The sequence below is a fragment of the Nesoenas mayeri genome, assembly GCF_963082525.1.
Source record: "Nesoenas mayeri genome assembly, chromosome: 2".
Lineage (NCBI taxonomy): Eukaryota > Metazoa > Chordata > Aves > Columbiformes > Columbidae > Nesoenas > Nesoenas mayeri.
The window spans coordinates 50,370,558-50,389,466 of record NC_137543.1 but is presented as its reverse complement, the minus strand read 5'-3'; the positions used below and the strand labels follow the sequence as shown (position 1 = coordinate 50,389,466).

The following is an 18,909-nucleotide window of genomic DNA, read 5'->3' as shown; positions in this document are numbered from 1 at the left end:
GTCAAGTAGATTTATCAGGGGTACACAGTAATGACAGCTGAAGAGAACCTATCATATACCTTTCACTTTATTCACCTATTCTGATTTTATCTTTCTTAAACAGGAGGCAGAAGCATCCAAGGCTAGATCATCTTTTACTGGTAGCCTGCCAAAGTAGGATTTATTTTCAACAATATTTCATTTTGCCAGTCTTTCCAACCATTTCAGGCATCCTCCCTCCTCCCATATTTATGAAACTATATATACAGCTTTCCTATGAGAAAGCAGCTGTTTGAAAACGCTCGTGAATAACACACAAGCCAACCTCCAAGTTCAAAACTGCCAGCCATGCAAAAAGTGTGCAGAGTACAGACTTCAACCGAAGCATTTGTCATGTTGTCCAGGCATCTACTGTATATCAAGGCTTTCATTTGTCTTGTGCAACTTCTATTGCTAAACTAAAATATACATACACAGATTTGTATACAGAGGATGTGAACAGAGCTGACAAAGGAGTATGGCTGGATACTGAAGTGAAATGTGTTTCTGCAAATAAGCTGTGAGAAACAAGACAGACGTTTCTGGATGACAGAAGTTACAAACATTCGAGATTAGAGTACGAGAGAGACAGTTTGGTAGTTCCCAGTGCCTTGCTCGTGTGTCTGACAGCTCTGGGAGTGCAAAGTGCCTGCCTGGTGGGGAATAACATTGGGTATAAGGAAGCATGTTTGGATAGAAAAACACCGTGCTCCTTTTAGGGAAATATTTGCAAACCCTTTGTAAAATTTGGCACGTCGATGTTGAACGGTGCTTCTACATGGGCAATACTAGAATTGTTCCAGACAGACAAAAATCCATGCTGTTTAGCAGCCTTTCAGTACTTAGAAGGGGCCTATAAGAAAGATGGGGACAGACTTTTTAGCAGGGCCTGTTGCAATAGGACAGGGGGTAATGGTTCTAAACCAAAAGAGGAGAGATTCATGCTAGACAAGAGGAAAAAATTCTTTACACTGATGGTGGTGAAACACTGGCACAGGTTGCCCAGAGAGGTGATAGATGCCCCATCCCCGGAGACATTCCAGGCCAGGCTGGACGGGGCTCTGAGCAACTTGACCTGATTGAAGATGTCCCTTCCAACCCAAACAATTCTATGATTCTATGACATCTTCTCCTCGACATGGTGGCTTCATTTGGGACATGCAGGAAGCTCAAGCACCAGGCAATGGCCTGGAAGAGTGAGGAGAAATGTAAATGCTGAGCAGAGAGCAGGCAGGGAAGGATGACGTTAGGTCAGAGCCCTACTGTGTCAGATCCCAGCTGGTCCTTGTTGGGTCACTGGGCCACGCCAGAGGTTTCCTGCACTCTTTCCCTCATGGGTGGGGTTGTTGCTCAGTTCCAAGCCGTTCATGGGGTGCAGGAGGTGCCCTGGGCAGGAGAGGGGTTGGGGACCAGGATTTCTGTGTAGGCTTGTGGGTGCTGTGCCCCAGCCAGGGCATGACAGCAAGAGGGGTGCTCAGGTACCTGGTCAGAAACAGATAGAAGGGGTAGCTAGTTCCATCACTCAATAGACATGAATTTAGCATTGCTTTTAAATCACCTGTCAACTTTTTTTTTTTCTGCCTACCTCTCTGGTGGGCAGGGTCCCATGTACATGCATTTCTGTGGGCACCAGCTGGGCAAAGCCCGCTGATCAGACAAAGTTGGACATCTGCAGCAGCTAAAAAAAAACCAAAAAAACCAAAACCAAACTCAAGGGGAAGAAAGAAAAGTTGCACAATTCCTTTTCTTGAGAATAAGGGCAGTTAGCTGAGCTCTCCAGCATGGCACTGACAAGATGAGACAGCTGCCTGAGAGCCAGTGTGTTCAAACATGCTGCTGTTATCCTGTTACATGAATCAAAACCAGCACGCACCAGCTTTCATCTGGATTTCATTATTGTGATTTATATCATAGAGACTGTTGTCTCGCAGGAAGCAGCAGTATTTGGAGTTGTGGGGGGCGGGAAGGGGAAGATTCTTATCAACAGGACAAAATTGACAAATCTCTGTGTTTAAAAATAGCCATACCTCCTTACCATTTTCAGTTTTAAGCTGTCTGCTTATTCTCAAGCCTCCAAGTGTTTTGCTTTAAACAACTTTTTTCCTTCTAAAGAGAATTTAGCTGAATTCTGGCAAATCTCCCAGGGGCTGGAGGAGTCCTGGGTAAAACAGAGGGTGTGGGGAAAGGTGCAGCCTGGGGGGCTGCTGCTCCCTCTCTGTGCAGTCACCCCATAGCTGGGGTCGTACCAGCACCCACTTGTTAGAGGTGAAAGCACCTGAAACTTGCTGTCCAACATCATTTCTGTGCAGCCCTTTGGCTGAGTCCGCAGAATGGTTGTGCTTTCCCTCCACTGTGGTGCCCTTTCGGCTGCAAAGTGGTATCTGTCATGCACGGGAGGTTCATGAGTGATTGCATCCTCCTCTGTGCAAGGGAAGATGATCACCTGGAGAGGGCCAAAGGCAAGTCTGCCAGAAAAACCTGTGATCATTTTGCAAGAGGTAATTAAGATAAAACTAAGGAGCTCCGTGATAATGGAAAGCAAACGACGGGCAGTTAGGTTTGCAGTGAAGCATGAAATAAAGTGCCATGTAGCTTTGCACAGTAACACCGAGCTCAGTCTTTTTAGGATTGCACAAGACAACCAAAAAATGCTGGTAGTAACTAAAATAATCTTTGGATTAACAGCAGGTAACCTTTATGTGCTCAGTGTCTCTTGACTCTGTAAGTAAGAGCAGTGTGGACCGATGTTTCTGTACTTTGAGTATCAGATGGCACTGTTCGAAATTATGTTATGTGCCTTGTTTCAGTAGTCCTCTTACAGCAGTGCTAAGAGGAACTCTCTTAATAGCACAAACTTGTGGTATATCTGTGTAAGCATCAGAAGCACCCAACTTGCTGATGGTCCTCTGGCAACAAAACCAAAGAGTAGGCAGACAGGCACTGATGTTTTAGGGAAAGAAGAGGAGTAATTGGTGAGATTTTTGTTCTTCTGGTTCAGAGGGCTGAGCCCTGGCCAGGTGAAATGAAGCACATGAGAAGCTGTCTGTGACAAAGAGCCGCGACCATACGGGTGTGTGCGTATGTCTTTCCAACCTCAGCAAGATTAAAACCAGGCAGACTCTGACATTCAGTTGAAGCGTTTCCCTCCAGCCCTGAGCAGCAGGGCAAGGTTTCTCCTGCCTGTCTTCTCTTCTCTTCCTTTTACTCAAGCACGGTGGCATGTCATCAAGACAGCATATGAGTTTTTAACCTCAGTGGCACCGCAGCTTCTGCGCAGACCCGCGCTCTGGCTCATCTGTACACAGGCAGGGCAGCAGGAGTAGCTGAAGGGGTTTGATGTAGCTTTCTCCTTTTTTAATTATTTCTTACAACTGGCAGCTTTCCTTAATAGGACTGAAATCCCTTAAATTGTCCTCTTTATTGAGCAAAATTTGGATTGGTGCTTAACATGTAACTGTGTGGGTGGCGGGGCTTGCAAGCATTTCTACTCGGGACAACAGCAGGCAGCTGTTGTGTGTGATGTGCCCGGTAGAACTGCCTCCCAGGACATAGTGGGGAGTGATTTATCTGGACAGAGGATGCTGCTCACATTGCAAGTCCGATAGTGGAATAGCCCACATTTTAAAACATATATATGACCATAGCAGCAACCTGTAGCAAGAAGTTTATTTTTTTCCTCTTTATTACAGTATGTTTCTCTCAAATACTGCTGTGAGCTACTTAGGGGAAACATGAACTCTGCTTTCTTTTAGATTCCTATAATTATCCATTATTTCAGTACCGTAGCTCCTAAATGAAGTGCAGGACAAATTAGGTGTGTTTTTCTGCCCTTTGTTTTAATTTCTTATCCAGCCAAGAACATGATTGGATAACAAGAGTTGTCCAGTTGCTCTCTAGAGCCATTACACTCTCTTCCCCAAGCCCTTCCATATACTATTTTAATTGTTGAAAAAAAACCTTCAAGCATATGCAGTCAGTCTTTTTGGCTGATTTAGATTCCCATGAGGATAGATACAGCAAGGGCGCATCTTCTATAAAGGCATAACACTTAGCAAGTGTTTTTCACACCTCTTTCCACCTCTTGTTGCTTAGTGTTAATGGGCCTTTGCCATGATATAGGTTAATCATAAACAGAAGCTAGAAGGGAAAAATTATTTTACTGGAAGGAGAATGCCCTGCAGTCTGCTGCTGTCCCGCTGCCTGTGCTTGAAGCTGGCCAGGTGCTGGATGCTTGGGGACCAGGTTGTCCCCTGGCTGCCCTGGGGCTCCTCTGCTTCTGTCCAACAGCCAGAACAGTGAAAGCCAGGAAGAAACTTGGCATGTCCCCAAAATGAGGGTTGGCTTGTTGTGCAGCTGATAGATTTTGGCCAGGTGAGAGATGAGAGGTGAGAGAGGATTTGGGCAAAATGCTACCTGAAAGAAGACTGAGGGAATGAGAGAAGTGCTGTGCACCCATAGATGCCAGCACTGGTATCACAGTACTGGCCTGGAGGGCCCTCTGCTGCCTGGGGAAATTCTTTAGGTTGTGACAAAAAGGAATAGGAAGCTCAACATAATGGAAAGAGGCTGTACACTTTGAATGTTGTCCTAACTCAGTATTTCTGTCTGTTTACTGTGTAACTTATGAGCGTATTATTACCTTGCGCTCTACTGAATTACCTGACATGTAGGCTAATCACCTCTTTTATCACAAATGGCAGTCAATTTGTAGCAGCAGTTCCTTTGAAGAATCAACTTGAGAGAATTTCACTATATGTCTCAGAACCTCACGGAGATACGCACACAAAATCTGGTCATCAAACTGGTTATTGTAATGATTTCTTTTGGTTTAACAAGACTTCTCAGCTAGGTTTTATTCACCCACATTTGGCGTAAACACTCTCAGCAATACTTGAAGGATCCTAATATGTGTTGTTAGGGGCTTGCGCTGAGCAGTCATCTCAGATTTCAGGTCACTTGTTCTGACGGAGCAGTCACAAATTGTTGCCTTAATTCAGACTTAATTTTCCCTTCTACTGAAAGCATTGGAACTGACAGGCACTTGTTTGTTATTCCTTGCTTTTGGGAATCAAGTGATGTTGTTTGTTACAAACTAAAAGCGTAATTCTTTCTTGACCATGTGTTACAGACCACAGTCATAGACTACGTGAAGCCATCAGATCTCAAGAAGGACATGAATGAGACCTTTAAGGAGAAGTTCCCTCACATCAAGTTAACCCTCAGTAAAATAAGAAGGTAGGTTGCAAAGCTTGGTGAGGCTGCAACATGATGCAGCTGTCTCACATTTCGGTGCAATTGCTGTTGTACCTGAGGGGAAGCACAGCACTGATTGATCTTCCAGGAGCAGTGACGGACAGAGGTGCACAGCAAGTCAGATGATTGCTTTGATTAGTGGGCTGAGTAAACAAGATAGGGGAATGTACAAACATGCACTGTTCAGGTGTCAAATGTGGCATCTAATGGACCGAGGTTGCAAGTTTAGCATGCACTGTATTAAAACATCCAGAAAAATAACACAGAAGAGGTTCAGAGCTCACGGTACTTAGCTTAAAAAGAGACTGAGGAAAGAGAAACGTTGACTTCTGTGCCTTGTCCGGAGAGCATGGCCAGAAGCAAAACAAGTGGTCAGCTTCACAGGAAAGTTGTAATATTTCATCACTGTTTCCAGTGTAGCAGGCTGGACATATTGCTTCACTGCACTAATGATAATTTCATTTGACTGAAGTAGCCGTAAGGATCCTGAGTCGTTTTGCTCTGTAAACAGACAATACTGGGGTACATGGAAGGACTGTCGGTTTGGATTTGACCAACTCTAACCAGCAGCAAAGATGCAGACAGAGCACAAGCGATCAAGCTGTTGTTACTAAATAAATTCCATGCAGCTTAAAATTTCTGGTGAAATATTGTTACTAACATTTTCAGAGCTTGTCAGTTGACACAATTATCCATTGGGGGCAGTGAGGGGGAAGGGTGGGGTCAAAATGTGCCATGAAATGTGTCCCCAAAACAGAGCATAAAAATATCTGCCCAGTAAATTACATTCTCCTTTTCCCCTCCATTTGACTAAGGAGGAATCTCTGAAAGGATGGCTCTTCGGGTGAAATGAGAAATGCTTTTTAAAACACAGTTCACAGCATATTTCTCTGGTCTCTTTACTCAGCTTGAAGAGAGAAATGCGCAAGCTTGCACAAGAAGAATGTGGTTTTGAAGAGCCCACAGTGGCCATGGCCTTTGTCTACTTCGAGAAGCTCGCTCTCAAGGGGAAGCTGAACAAGCAGAATAGAAAGCTATGTGCTGGAGCCTGTGTTCTTTTAGCAGCCAAAATTGGCAGTGACCTCAGAAAACATGAAGTCAAGCATCTTATAGATGTACGTATCCATAGATTTCCTGTATTCCTTCTACGTGAAGTGTTGGTGTGGTGTCTACACAAGCGTGCTTGTCAGTGGTCACGCTCTCCTCTGGGTTTCCAGCTGTACAGCCAGCTAAATACCATTTTTTTGTTACACATTTATGTGGAAGTAATAGTGATCAGTGTCACTGCAGAGACATGGGAGGCTCATGTGATGTCATTGAAGACCCTGCTATCAGAAACTCTGGGGTCTGAGAGGAATCTGACCACCATTCTGTCAATACAAGTCAAAAGTTAACCCTCAGGAAATAAATTTTGCTTTTAATTATGTTTTCAAGAGTGTTAATAGGGACTTTCCTTCAAGAGGTGAATGCAGATACGAATTTCAGAGGGAGTGTAGCAGGTTATCAAGTTTATAGTCCTTTCATCAAGTTAAGCTTTTGGGCAAGAAAACTTAAAGAAGTGTTCCCACTAGAACACCTTACCCCCACTTTTTTTTTTTTTGTAGAGTATGGTGTTTGGTCTTCTAGCCCATCCATATGAATAAGTTAACAGAGGGGAGTGTTATTCCATAATCCATTTGTAAGCACTGAGATGCCAATCTGATTTAGTCCAGCAGACAGGGCAGGTAGCTGGGTGCTTGGCTACAACCAGCTCAGTTCAACAGACATGGGAACTTGGTCAGAGGGCAGGACTGGACTCGTGTCCTTCTGCCACAGTCACAGAGCTGGGTTAACAGTCAGTTTGTTAGAATGCAGTCCAAATAACCAGAAAAAATCAACCCCGTGGGAGCTGGAAGATCTGATCTCTCTTGCTATCCTGAAACACTGGTCCATCCTTCAGACACATTGAGCTTTTCAGTAGACCAGAGAGCAAAGAAGTAGCAAGCCAGGGAGATCAGAAGAAGAGGACAGGGAGGGGAAAAATACCCCCAAACAGCTGGTTGCCTACTTGTAGCATCCAGCTCCAGGGAAAACAACAGATGGGAGGTTTAGTATGTTACAGCAGAAATCCAACTATGAAACCCATCTCATCCCCCTTGAGGACAGTAGTTCCTATTACTCACTGTTTTCATGGTTGTTGCAGGTGACACCTTCTGCCTCTGAGGTATTAAGATCAAATGTATCTCATTGTAGCAGAAATAATTTCCTCAGTAGGGTGTCATAATACAGTCTGATGCTGGAAGGAAAATTAGCGATTTTAAGGAGCGTGAGAAGTTTGTGGGCAGTTACGAGACGCGTGTCTTGAATTACACAAGTGATTTAAATGTTTGCACGAAGTCAGGAGATTACTCTTCCAGCAGTGGTCATCACTGTAATTGTTAGAAGATGTATCTGCTGGAGATGGAACGAGTGAAACAACAAACATTGCAGAAATTGCATGGCTGGCTAAGCTTTGTGAGTTCACCTTCACGGGAAGGAATCACTACATCCCGTTCATCCTGCTCTCATTTTCTGAACCTAGAGCCATGCAAGTCCAGCAGGACAGAGGTTTAATGCCAGCAGCACCTGTGTTTTGAATAATGTCTATAAGAAAGCGCTAGAAAGTCAAATCCTCATTCAGAATTTTTTTTTCCTTGGCTCTTGTTGCAGAAACTGGAAGAGAAGTTCCGGCTGAACAGGCGAGAGCTGATCGCCTTCGAGTTCCCAGTGCTGGTGGCCTTGGAGTTCGCTCTCCACCTTCCCGAGCACGAGGTGATGCCGCACTACAGACGCTTAGTGCAGAACTCCTAGCACTGGCTGCCCTGCGGGGAAGGAGCTCCTGACTGTTCCCGCTTGGCTCTCCTGAGCCGCAGTTACTACTGGAAATGCAAAATCAGACTCCTAACACTTCACACTCTCTCTCTCTCCCCACAAAGACAGTTTTTCCGGCAACATATAGGAAACACTGCGTCGACGTAAGGCTCTCAGCTTTGACAAATTCACATATCGTTACTTTCTCGAAGCAGGTGAAGACTGAGCTGTTGGTAAATGGTTGATGTGCTGAAACTGGGTGGTGAGTGACCCTACCTGTGGGGACTACAGCTACAAAAGTAGGCAAAAATTAGAAGGGCAGCCCCTGCCACCACCCCTCTCTCCATCACACAAACCCTGGAAGCCCACGTGAGTGCATTCTCATAGCGCTTTTTCTACAGACCTGCTGCAACTTCCAAAAGGACTTCTTAACGTTGTGGAAAAGCTTTTAAAGAGGATTCTCTTCACTGTGTCAAAAAAGAATGTGCCAATCTATTTTTGTATCAGCAATTGAAAGTGCACTTTCTCCTGTGGGGTGTTTGTGTGTGTAGCTGTGTGTGTGTGCGTGTGCGACACCGAGCTGATCTCAGTCCAGGTGGTTGGCTTAGCTGTTTCCAAGTGGATCAGTTACCGATGGCGAAGATCAAGGTGACCTTACGTGTTTACTTCTTGAAAAACGTAACTACTGGAAAAGTGGTAAATGGGATCATTTTTGGACACTTGGGGTTTTTTTTATTCTCTGATCTTTCCAGTGTTGTACCTTTGAAAGGATTACACTACTACTACTATGAGAGAAGGATCAGCAACTGACCTTAAGTTTTCAGTCATGTTTATAAAGATGAAAGCATTAGTATGAGATTTCCATGTCATGTTTTTTAAAAATATCTTGTGTTAAGCCACATGCATATTTTTAACCTTCGCACTTTTCCCACTGTGGAGATGGTTAGACTTGCACTCTGTAGTGTTGTATTTCTGTGCTCTATGTTAGAGTGCGTAATAAGCACATTTATTGTGCTCTATCTTAAAACAGTGTTTTATTAAAAAAAAAAAAAAAAGAGTAGGGCTCAGCAGTATAACAGGTGTCTTAAGGCTCCAACAGCAGGGGCATCAGCTATTACAGTTTTGGTTTTTAACTAGAGTTGACTGTGCAAAACCTAAAATCGGTGCCCATCGAAGTTAGAGGTCCAGTTCCTTTAGGCATTTCAGTACTGGAGTTTTACAGTAAAGCTTCTCTCGGCTTCCCTGGTTCTGACTGGACACTCAGAAAGCTGGAGGGTTTCATCCAAGCTCCCCAGCGCTCCATACACACTAAGCTAGTGCCATGCTTACGGACATCGTTCAATTGCTCTTATCCTGTGGGATTACACCCCTGTCCAATCTCCTCCTGTACTGGTTCACTTAACAAGCCTTGCCCTTGGCATGCCCCACACGGATCCAGTAAATCAAATACATTTATGGTATTTGCATAAAAATAAATCTCAGCCATGAGATTTTAGCTGAAGCCTTACCTCTCTAAGTTTGGGAGTGCTTGCGCAGAGCATGGAAAGGGCTTGTGAGCAGAACGTAGAGAAGTGGGATGTACCAGAGGATGTAAACACACTAATGCTTACTTTCTTTTGCTCTTTAATCCGTTGTATTATTTCCTTCAGTTAGGCCAAGAAACATCTCGTTTCTTTACCACCTTTGACTCTTTTAAATTCTAGTATGCAAAACGCCTGCATATGATTGCTCTATAGGATCTGGAAAGGTTACACATGTCAGGACAAAGGGGTATTTGTTTGATGCTGTTGCTCTCCCTCCATTTAAAGGGGGAGGGTGACAATGCTAGCTTATAGTTAATATTAATACTTATCTAATTACTGATTAGATACATTCCAACAGGGTTGGGGAGGAGGGGGTAAAGAGAGAACCGTGCACTTAACCTCCCCGCTGCAACACACACATCACTCGGCTGGCTGCGGAGCGAGGGGAGGACGGGGCCCTCACTGGCACTCCTGCTCCCTCCTCATCCTCCTTCTCCCGGCCCCAACGCAGCCAAGGAGCAGAGAAGCCAAGAGCCTGGTGTGTGCTCAACACCTACGGCTGTCCTGCCAGTGTGTTCAGCCCAAAAAGGCAGTATAGTGTTGACTTACAAGCCACAAAGGTCTGCAGGTCTGTTAGAAGGGCTTCCATCCTTGGCTGCATCCCTTCCCACCAAAATTGTGTATATACATTTGAGATTCGCTTCTGATTGCAGAGATCTGTTTCTAATAGCGACCACTCAAGGCTAAGCAGAAGCTTTACTTTTCTGTAAAGGCTTCTATCTTTTGCTTTTGAGTCTGTTTTTTTTATTTCTGTGTTGCTTTATAGCATTGCAGGGAAAAAGCAAATTGTGATTGCAAGATGCAGACTAAAGAATGACAGTCTTACAGTAGTCTTTAGAGACACTATTGAATCACGCTGTCACATCTTTTGTCTTCTGTGCTGCTACCCAACCCTGATCTACAGTTTACACAGATTTCTGGGGTGAAATCTGATTGCTGGAGACTTCTGCTTTTTGTTGCTGTTCTTATTGGTTTGGGGGTGGGAAACCCAGAGTGATGTTCAGTTACAGTTTGAATGTGGAATAAACGCTTAAGATGGTGACGATGTTGCACTGTTCACTTAGGAACGTATATAAAGCCATATGATGCTAGGTCTCAGAGCACAAAGCTTGGTCAGTACGACTATGGTTAGGACAACGGGCAGGATTTGCCCCCCTTTCCTCCCCAACCCTGGGAAATTCAAGCTGAAGTGGTAGAGGAAATCTGTACCAAACAAAAAAAAACCATGTTGATTGTTCGCCTTTGTCTTACATGGTAATGAGTGTTGATTTACAAATGATTTTAGGTTTAACTTTAAATAGTTGGGGAAAATAATCCATTCCATATCACTTGTTCTGTTTTGAAATTATATACCGTACACTCTACCATGCAGAGTTTATTCCTTTTCTAAAAAAGAATAAATAAAAGTTTAAAAAAAAAAAGACGAAAAACCCAGGCTCTTTTTCATCAGTGACAATATGTCAAAGTGTTCTGTTCTCCCATCTCTATGTGTCAAATGGTTTTGGTTTTTTTGTTCCTCTGCGACATAAAGCTGCTTATTAAATAAGCCAATGGTGGGATTTGTCTCCCTTGCAGAGTCCCCACTTCCTCCAGCCAAGTTCTTCACTTTCTTCTTCTGAAACCATTGGTTTTTTGGTTTGTTCTTTTCTAAGCTCTTCTTTTTGGCAGCAGCTTCTCCTCCTGGATCTGCCAGGCCCTGGTTCTCCCAGTCCAAACTGTCAGCGTGCAGAAGGACGAGGCACAAGCAGACCGCTCAGCAATGCCCCTGTTTTGTGACTCCTTGCTCACTGGAGAATATGGGATATACCACTTTAGTCCAGGTGTTAGTAAAATTTACAACTGGCCCCTGTACCAGTTGTAGCTTACAAGCAGTTGCTTCCACTTGAGAGGACAAAAGTTCCATTTTGGACATTCACGAGTGTGCACACAAGGAAATTAACCACCACCTGTTGGCATTCAAGCTATTTTTCTCCCCTAAATCCACCACTTAGGTAGGCCAGATGGTCTTGACAAACAGCACCCACTTATTTTGCATTTTCATTCCACTCTAATAAAGATGTGCTAAAGGTTTGGCTCCCTACCTCAACCTGCCTCGAGTCAGATTTGTAGCAGTTTGAACATCAGCTGGATTTACACAGATCTCAGAACATAGAAATGTAACGAAGACGCTTTACTAATCACTTTCCGAAACTACTCACAAGCAGTGACATCTTTGGGATAGTCTGTAATGTCTTTAAATGAGAGAACTTCAGCGAATTGCTCCTGCCCCATCATGTGTAGCTCACAGCATAAGCCCTTTTCTGGAAGCAGTGAGGAGTAGTTTGGTAGGAAATGATAACACCTTCCCACGACGCTAAAGGATTTTGGCACCAGGCCCCACATAAACATTAAAAAAAAAATTAAAAAGGAAAAAAGGTAACAGCAGTTTAGCAAAGTGATAGACTGAGCAATCACAGCAACGATGCCACCACCACTAGCTGAGGCTAAATCTGTCCCAAGTTGCATGTTTGGGAAGGTGAGAAAGGCGTGGGAGGTGAATTTGACCTTAATTGGTTCATCTTATATTTTAAACTTTGTAGTGAAGGAGTAAAAAAAACAATTTGGAAGAAGGAAATTCAGGTGCATCTCTTCAAAGAAACAGGTACACAAGCAAAAAGGTCTTTCTGAAACCCTGAATGTTGTTCCTTCCCACCGACTTTACTGTGAGCCCACAGACCCAAAGACTCAGCCTGGAGCCTGCTGGTCCAGACGAGCTCAGAGAAGAGCTTTTCAGTCACTGGAAACCAAAAAAATGCCCTGCCCAGACCCCCTAAGGGCAAACACCAGGATCAACAGGGAGAAGTAATGTTTCCAGTGTGCTACTGGGAAAGAGCAGGCACTTCACAGGTCCTGGAAAATGGCCTGTATGCCTTCAAAGCAAGGCAGGGGGGACCAAGAAGTTGCTGCTGACTTGGGTAGCTCAGTGAGTGCTATATATTGGCTTCCATCAGAAATGAATTTACTTTTTGTATGCATTCCTCTAGCCTGTCATACAACCCTTTCCATAAGCTTACTGAGCATCATCTCAAACCAGCTAGGAACCTCCTCTCTGCTACACTGTTTAGACAGATGCTCCAGGACTGAATGCCTCCCACCAGAAGAAGCCTTCCACTTCGCAAGCAAATTTCAGTGGTGACTAATTTATAACTTCTTGAACTCATATCAGTATTTAACCTGAAACTGAAATATTTCTGCATGGGAACTATGGGGTGGGTGGGTCCTCCATGGCAGCAGGTATTCTTAACAAAGGTCAGGTATCTAGTTAGACAAGATACTGAAAGGAGGAAAAAGAGGTGAAAATAATCCTCTTCCAAGAGTTTCAAAGTGCAGTGGCGTGTTGCCTTAGCTAACACTAGAAGGTACCTCCATTGGGAAGTCATCCAGACCAGGCTTCCAGAACCACCAACACGAGGTCCAAACTTACACTTTTTCAGTTCACCAGCACCAATGAGCCAGCCTTTATACTCTTCACAGAATCACAGAATGTTAGGGATTGGAAGGGACCTCAAAGGGACCTGGGAAGCCTCGAACAGGCTGCCCAGGGAGGTTGTGGAGTCTCCTTCTCTGGAGACATTCAAAACCCCCCTGGACGCCTTCCTGTGTAACCTCATCCAGGTGTTCCTGCTCCCACAGGGCGATTGGACTAGATGATCTTTTGAGGTCCCTTCCAATTCCTAACATTCTGTGATTCTGTGTGATTCTGTGATTCTGTGACTAAAAGGGCACAGAACAGCATGACTGAAATACAATCATTAGCAAACTTACCTTCTGGCCCCAAGGCCAAAAGTGAGCTATTTAAAGAGCACCAGGTGTGTGCTCTGGCCTCCCATGATCCAGCCCACCAACTACCTGCACTGTAGCTTCTCATGGAGCATAAGCATTTTAAGAAAATATCTAAGCATGAGTTAGATGTTTCACACGGACGAAGTCCAACACATTTCATTTGCAAACATCAGGAAGTTGTTCCAATCTCAGTCTCTGCTAGTTGTGAACATTTTCTTCTAGCCAAAACTAGACCATCTCCAGCTTATAAGCCATTCCAGGGCATTTACATGCACTCTGTGCTCAATATTTGATGCTTTCTTCTGGAGCAACACCCTCCTAGCTATCTTGAAACATCCTCCAGCGAGCAGCAGAGACTTGAATGCCCATCAGTATTTCCGTGGGCAATCAGTGAGGCATTGCATTCAAATGCACTCTCTGAGGAACATTCCAGGTATCACAGTTTAAATTATGGATCATGTAGATGGATTAAGAATCACGACATCATGTTCTCTCTTTTATTCCTTGTTAGTTGCTTTTCACTTGACCGCTGCTGTTTAGGTGGGGTTTTTCTTTATTTCTTTTTTTCTTTCCTCTTGGTTCACCTTTTATTATGTCAGTAAATACAAAGATAAGCAGGAAGAAGCTTGTGCAGTACTGGGAGTTGGGTCTGGCTGACTCTTCCACATGGTGCACCCCGAGCTGCAGACTCCACCCTTGTCTGATTCATTTTAAAAGCCTGCGGTGTCCATTAATGGAAAATTGGACTCTGTTCAGGCTGTGATGGTGTCCATGGGCAGGAAAATGGAAAATTTCAGATTAAAGAGGTCAGGAAGAAAAATATCTGGTGAATCTAATTGATAGTGGCAGCACAATTATTAAGGACAAATTTTAAAGAAATGGCAGTTTGTGACCCAAAGCAGCTCCTTGGTTAGGAAGATAAAGAAGGGTACCATGAAAGTCTTCAAGGCCACAGGGATGAAAAATCTAAATATTCCTCACCAGCAGGAAGTTCAGACACTTTGCAGAACTGATCTTTTGAACATGTATGATAGGACATTGATCGCCATGATGTTAAATTTGCTAACCACCCAACTTATTCTCTCCTTAACTTCTTATAGATCTGAGACATATCTGATGGCACTTGGGCTTTCCCCACTCACTTTTGTACTCATCGCTAAGTTTGAGAAAGTGAAAGGAGGCTCCGGGACATCACTCTGTAGTTTCATTAAAATAAGCAGCTGAGTAAAGGGAAGAAAGCACTACAGCAACCTTCACTGAAGATCTCATCAGACATTAGAAAAGCCCACGATGGCACATGGAAACCCATCTACACTGGGTTGCTGCTGCCCACAGAGCAGAAGCCAGTAAATTGACATTTCAAAGGGCAACTGAGCTTAGGTCGTAGCAATGGGGTTCTTAGGGGGAAAAATAGGTAAATAAAAAGCTGGAAAACCATGTTGAATTGCTGGTCTTAAACCTGCTGATCGATTTAATTACAATACTGCCCTCATATTATTTTCTTTTTTTCAGTGAACAGTGTAGCAATAAAGTAAAAGAAATATTTATTTTTAGCATAATTGTAACTATGGTTACTTAAGACTACTATAGAAAATAGGAGGAGATGAAACCAATATAATGACATGGAACCTTAATGGATTCTACATCAAAAATACCCCAAAACCTTCAAGAATGTTCCAGCTGAAATCTCATGCCATGGGCTTGGTTTCTTTGTTTGTTTTTAAACTATCACACGGAAAATGAGGATAGAATTCTATAGCAGGAATATATTTTTGGAGTGGTCAAAAATATTTCGGAGCACTTTGTACCTTCCTATTAAGGAAAGATGGTCGAACCTCCAGCCTATGAAAGAATTTGTCATGAAGTGAGTTCATGAAGTCTCTCAGACCAATGTGAAAGACATTGGCTATTTATGTTCCCTTTTTCCCTTTCCCTGAAAAAAACACAAGAACTTGCAAAACTCTTCCAATCTTTACCTTTGGATGAAACAATTGAGTGGACTGGGAGCTGGTGCAATATTCCATTATTTTCCTCCTCTTAGCTGGAGTCACAGGCTAAGACATTCCCACCCGCACAACCATCTGTTTCAGGGAGCTTTACCTAGCCCAAAGCCCATGTGCAGTGAACAGAGTATCATGACTGATTGATAAGCAAATTTAATCTGTGTTGGTTTAAAAGAAGATGTGCTTTATTAAATCACAGTGCAGAACACTGCGATTGAGCCAAGTTTCCTCTAGTCTGGAAAACTCTCCCTGTTTTGCCCTGGGCTGCTGAAGCCCCAGACACTGGCAGCAAGAGGTTACACAACCATCTCGGCTGTTTTCCACTGCATTGACTCCTTTAAAACAGACTTCCATGGTTTCAAAGAGGAGTTTGAACCAGAATGGTGCCCTTGTGTCATGTTTTCATAAACAAGAAGAGTGAAAAACACAAGAGAGATTTTGAAGGGAAAGGGGAACTTATTTTCTAGCTTTTACACCAGTTTCTGTAGCAGGAGGTTAAGGGTTCCTCTGTGAAAATTTTCAGTGGCGCTGCTTTTGCAATTCAGCATTAGCCCTGGTGAACCACACTGCTTTTCTCCAAAGATTTCTGAATCACCGTGGGTTTGTTTTATGGGTTTGTTTGTTTGTTTTAACCCAAAAGAAAACACTATAGTTGAGGATTTTTCCATCTGAGGGGCTGTGGTAAGCGACTTACCCATACAACATGGCTATTCACAACATGAGCCATTCAATTTGTTGCTCAGCAATTTTAATATTCCACTTTGAATACAGCTGAGCCACATGAAATTCTGTTGTGTAAGGCTCTCCTTGAAAACAGAGATTTATTTTCTTTGGTTACAGCTCGTCGAGTCTTGAGGCTACAACCATCTGTGTTAATCTGCACAGTCTATTCTTATTCATCATCAATAATAAGCCCAAGGAGCACCCATGCTGAAGACAGTATGAACAGACAATCTAATAAAGAAATAAAAGCTGCCTTGCTGAAATTTCTAGCTTCTGTGTCTATCCTACATCCTAATTCTCTGAATATAACTGGAGACATTACATGAGAGAAAACAATTAACTTTGCCCTGAAGGAGCATCATGTTTGAAAGAAAGTTCAACTCTGTTTTCTGAGTAGCCATCACCGGAGTGATTTGCAGATCTGAGTCTTAGGCAGCGGGACAGCAAGAAGCAGGATGAGAAGAACTTGGGCGCTGTTTTCTTCTGCCCACTAAAATTTATCGTGCCTCTTACACTACAGCTATCGGGGTGTTCTCCACGAACTGCTGAAGTTTGCTTCACAAGTAGATGAGGTCATTCAGCTGCTGGCAAGCGAGATCCAGGGTAGTGCCTGCAGAATCACACGCAACTTTACCTCTAGCTTGGTCTCCAGTGACGCCAAAATGGGGTTGGCATTTCTGTCATTCAGCTTAAATGAAGAAACTCACTGTAAGGGCTGATCACGCTGAGCACCCCTGGCAACACACTGATGATCTTTTTGCTGGCATTGGACTGCCCGTAGGGTTGCAGACTTATGGGGAGGGAGGGTCTCAATTAAATATTTTCTGACTGCTCTAACCTGAATGAACCTCTTTTGCTAACTTGTTAGCTTGTGGAGGTAACTGGTATGGAGGCACAGGGACCCCTCCCCTTAGAAGGCAAAGAACAGACTGATTTCTAGTAAGGGTGAGGTGACTCCTTGAGAGAAGTTTTCCATGGCTTGTTTGAAGCCAAAGCTCACTCCTTGATGTTCCAGAAGGTATTTGACAGAGAAAGAGCAAAAACCCCTTCTGGTTCCCATCTCCAGCCAGGGCTAGAGGGGACGATTAGCCAGAGCGGCTTAGCCTCAACAGCTTTCAAAGGAAGGTTTGAGAAATATTTGCCCTGCGGTGTTTCCTACCCCAGCCTACGAATCCTTTCTGCTGTCGTGCTGTGACTGCTAATTACTGCAGCCTAGTTCTTACACTGGGTATTTGCAAATCTCCAAAACGCTTCTGCTCAACAACAATTTCATGCTTGAGCCACAGTCCTCTTAGCAGAAACTTTAACCCACTTGTTAATCTGGCTGGTGTTAGTGATGCCCCTTCTGCAACCAGGCATGACAAGTGGCATTTCCAGCTCTCCACCTTTCCTTTCCATCTTCATTGTCTAATGAGCTGACGAGTGTAACTCCAAACTACCAGTTCCTCAGTCTGAATATCCATTTCCTCCAAACAACATCAGTGGCTTCTCCTTATCAGCTGGGGTTGTGCTGGAGGTTTGTTTTATTCAGCCAGCTTGCCTCTGGTCGGCATTAACATTACCCAGGATTGCAAGGTGCTGGATGCCTGCAACTCCAGCATCAACAAACCTGTTAGCACACCAACTTTTCTCATCATCATCAAGGGGTACAGAAATCAGAAGTTTAAGCGTAAACATGGACCGAAGTCCTAGAGGAAAATCGGCCTTTCATCTGCTTCCCAGGGTACTTGGACCAACACAAGTCTTAAGGTAGAGCAACCACCTCTTCCTCAGCTTCATCTGTAGAAGCACAAGTTTGCCACCGTCTCAAAATGGTATTTGTAAGGAGTCATGAAAGGTATGGAACTGCTGATAGCAAATAGTAATAAGAAAAGCTCAAGCACTCTCAGCTCCTGACATTAGGCAGCCTCTCTTACAGTCACGTCTGCAAATGCCATTAGGGGATTTCATCCTTTGCCAGGCAGTTTTTCGAGAGGATTGCACTCATTTTACGATTCAGAAAACCATGTGCTTTGCTTTTCTGTGCAGGCGCAAGCTGGCAGTTGGGCAAGTTCTGAGCTATATGTTTTTAAATCTTAATGGCAGAGCATGAGACAAAAATATTCTAAGTTTGCTCTCAGTGTGGTTTTTGAAGAGATTTTTGTATACCATCAAATCAAGAACTTCACATGCCAGCTGGCTCCTCTCATCTATTCTGGAAGCCCAGACATTTATGAGAAGGTAGAAGAGCACTGTCTGACTGCTCTCCATCCCAGACAGTAAGGAAGAGGTACACTCCTGATCAAGAAGAGACAGCACAACTTTTTCACCAGCATCCCTCCAAAAAATAATAGTCAATTTTGTAACAGCAATCAAAGCTTACACAATGTCACTTTCAAAGCATAGTTAAAAAAGGGTTAAGCTTCTCAGACAAGGCAATTAATATGGAAATAGTTACACAACCTTCATGAGCTCCTTTAATCCCTTTTTGGGACTAAACAGACGTGTATTTGTAATATACCCTATTTTAAAAAAAACCCAAAACAAAACAACAACAACAAAACCACCAAAAAAAACAAAAATAAAAACCCCCTATGAATAAGCAACACATTTTTCAGAAGCAAATCTCTTCCGATTTTATTCCCTGGTATTAAACTATTTTGGTCCCAACTCTTTTCAGTCCTGCCCCCAATCTCCTT

General features: G+C 43.6%; 1 protein-coding gene across 1 annotated transcript in view; it reads left to right on the top strand.

The window, feature by feature from the left end:
- The window catches only part of CABLES1 (Cdk5 and Abl enzyme substrate 1), a gene marked incomplete at both ends in the record, with an annotated part of 72,558 nt that extends 64,458 nt beyond the window's left edge, over positions 1-8,100 (top strand). Inside the window, 3 exons of the mRNA XM_080339820.1 lie at positions 5,147-5,253; positions 6,179-6,386; positions 7,960-8,100. Coding sequence (XP_080195946.1) covers positions 5,147-5,253; positions 6,179-6,386; positions 7,960-8,100 — 456 coding nt within the window. The remainder of the gene's footprint in view (positions 1-5,146; positions 5,254-6,178; positions 6,387-7,959) is intronic.
- Positions 8,101-18,909: the final 10,809 nt, after the last annotated feature.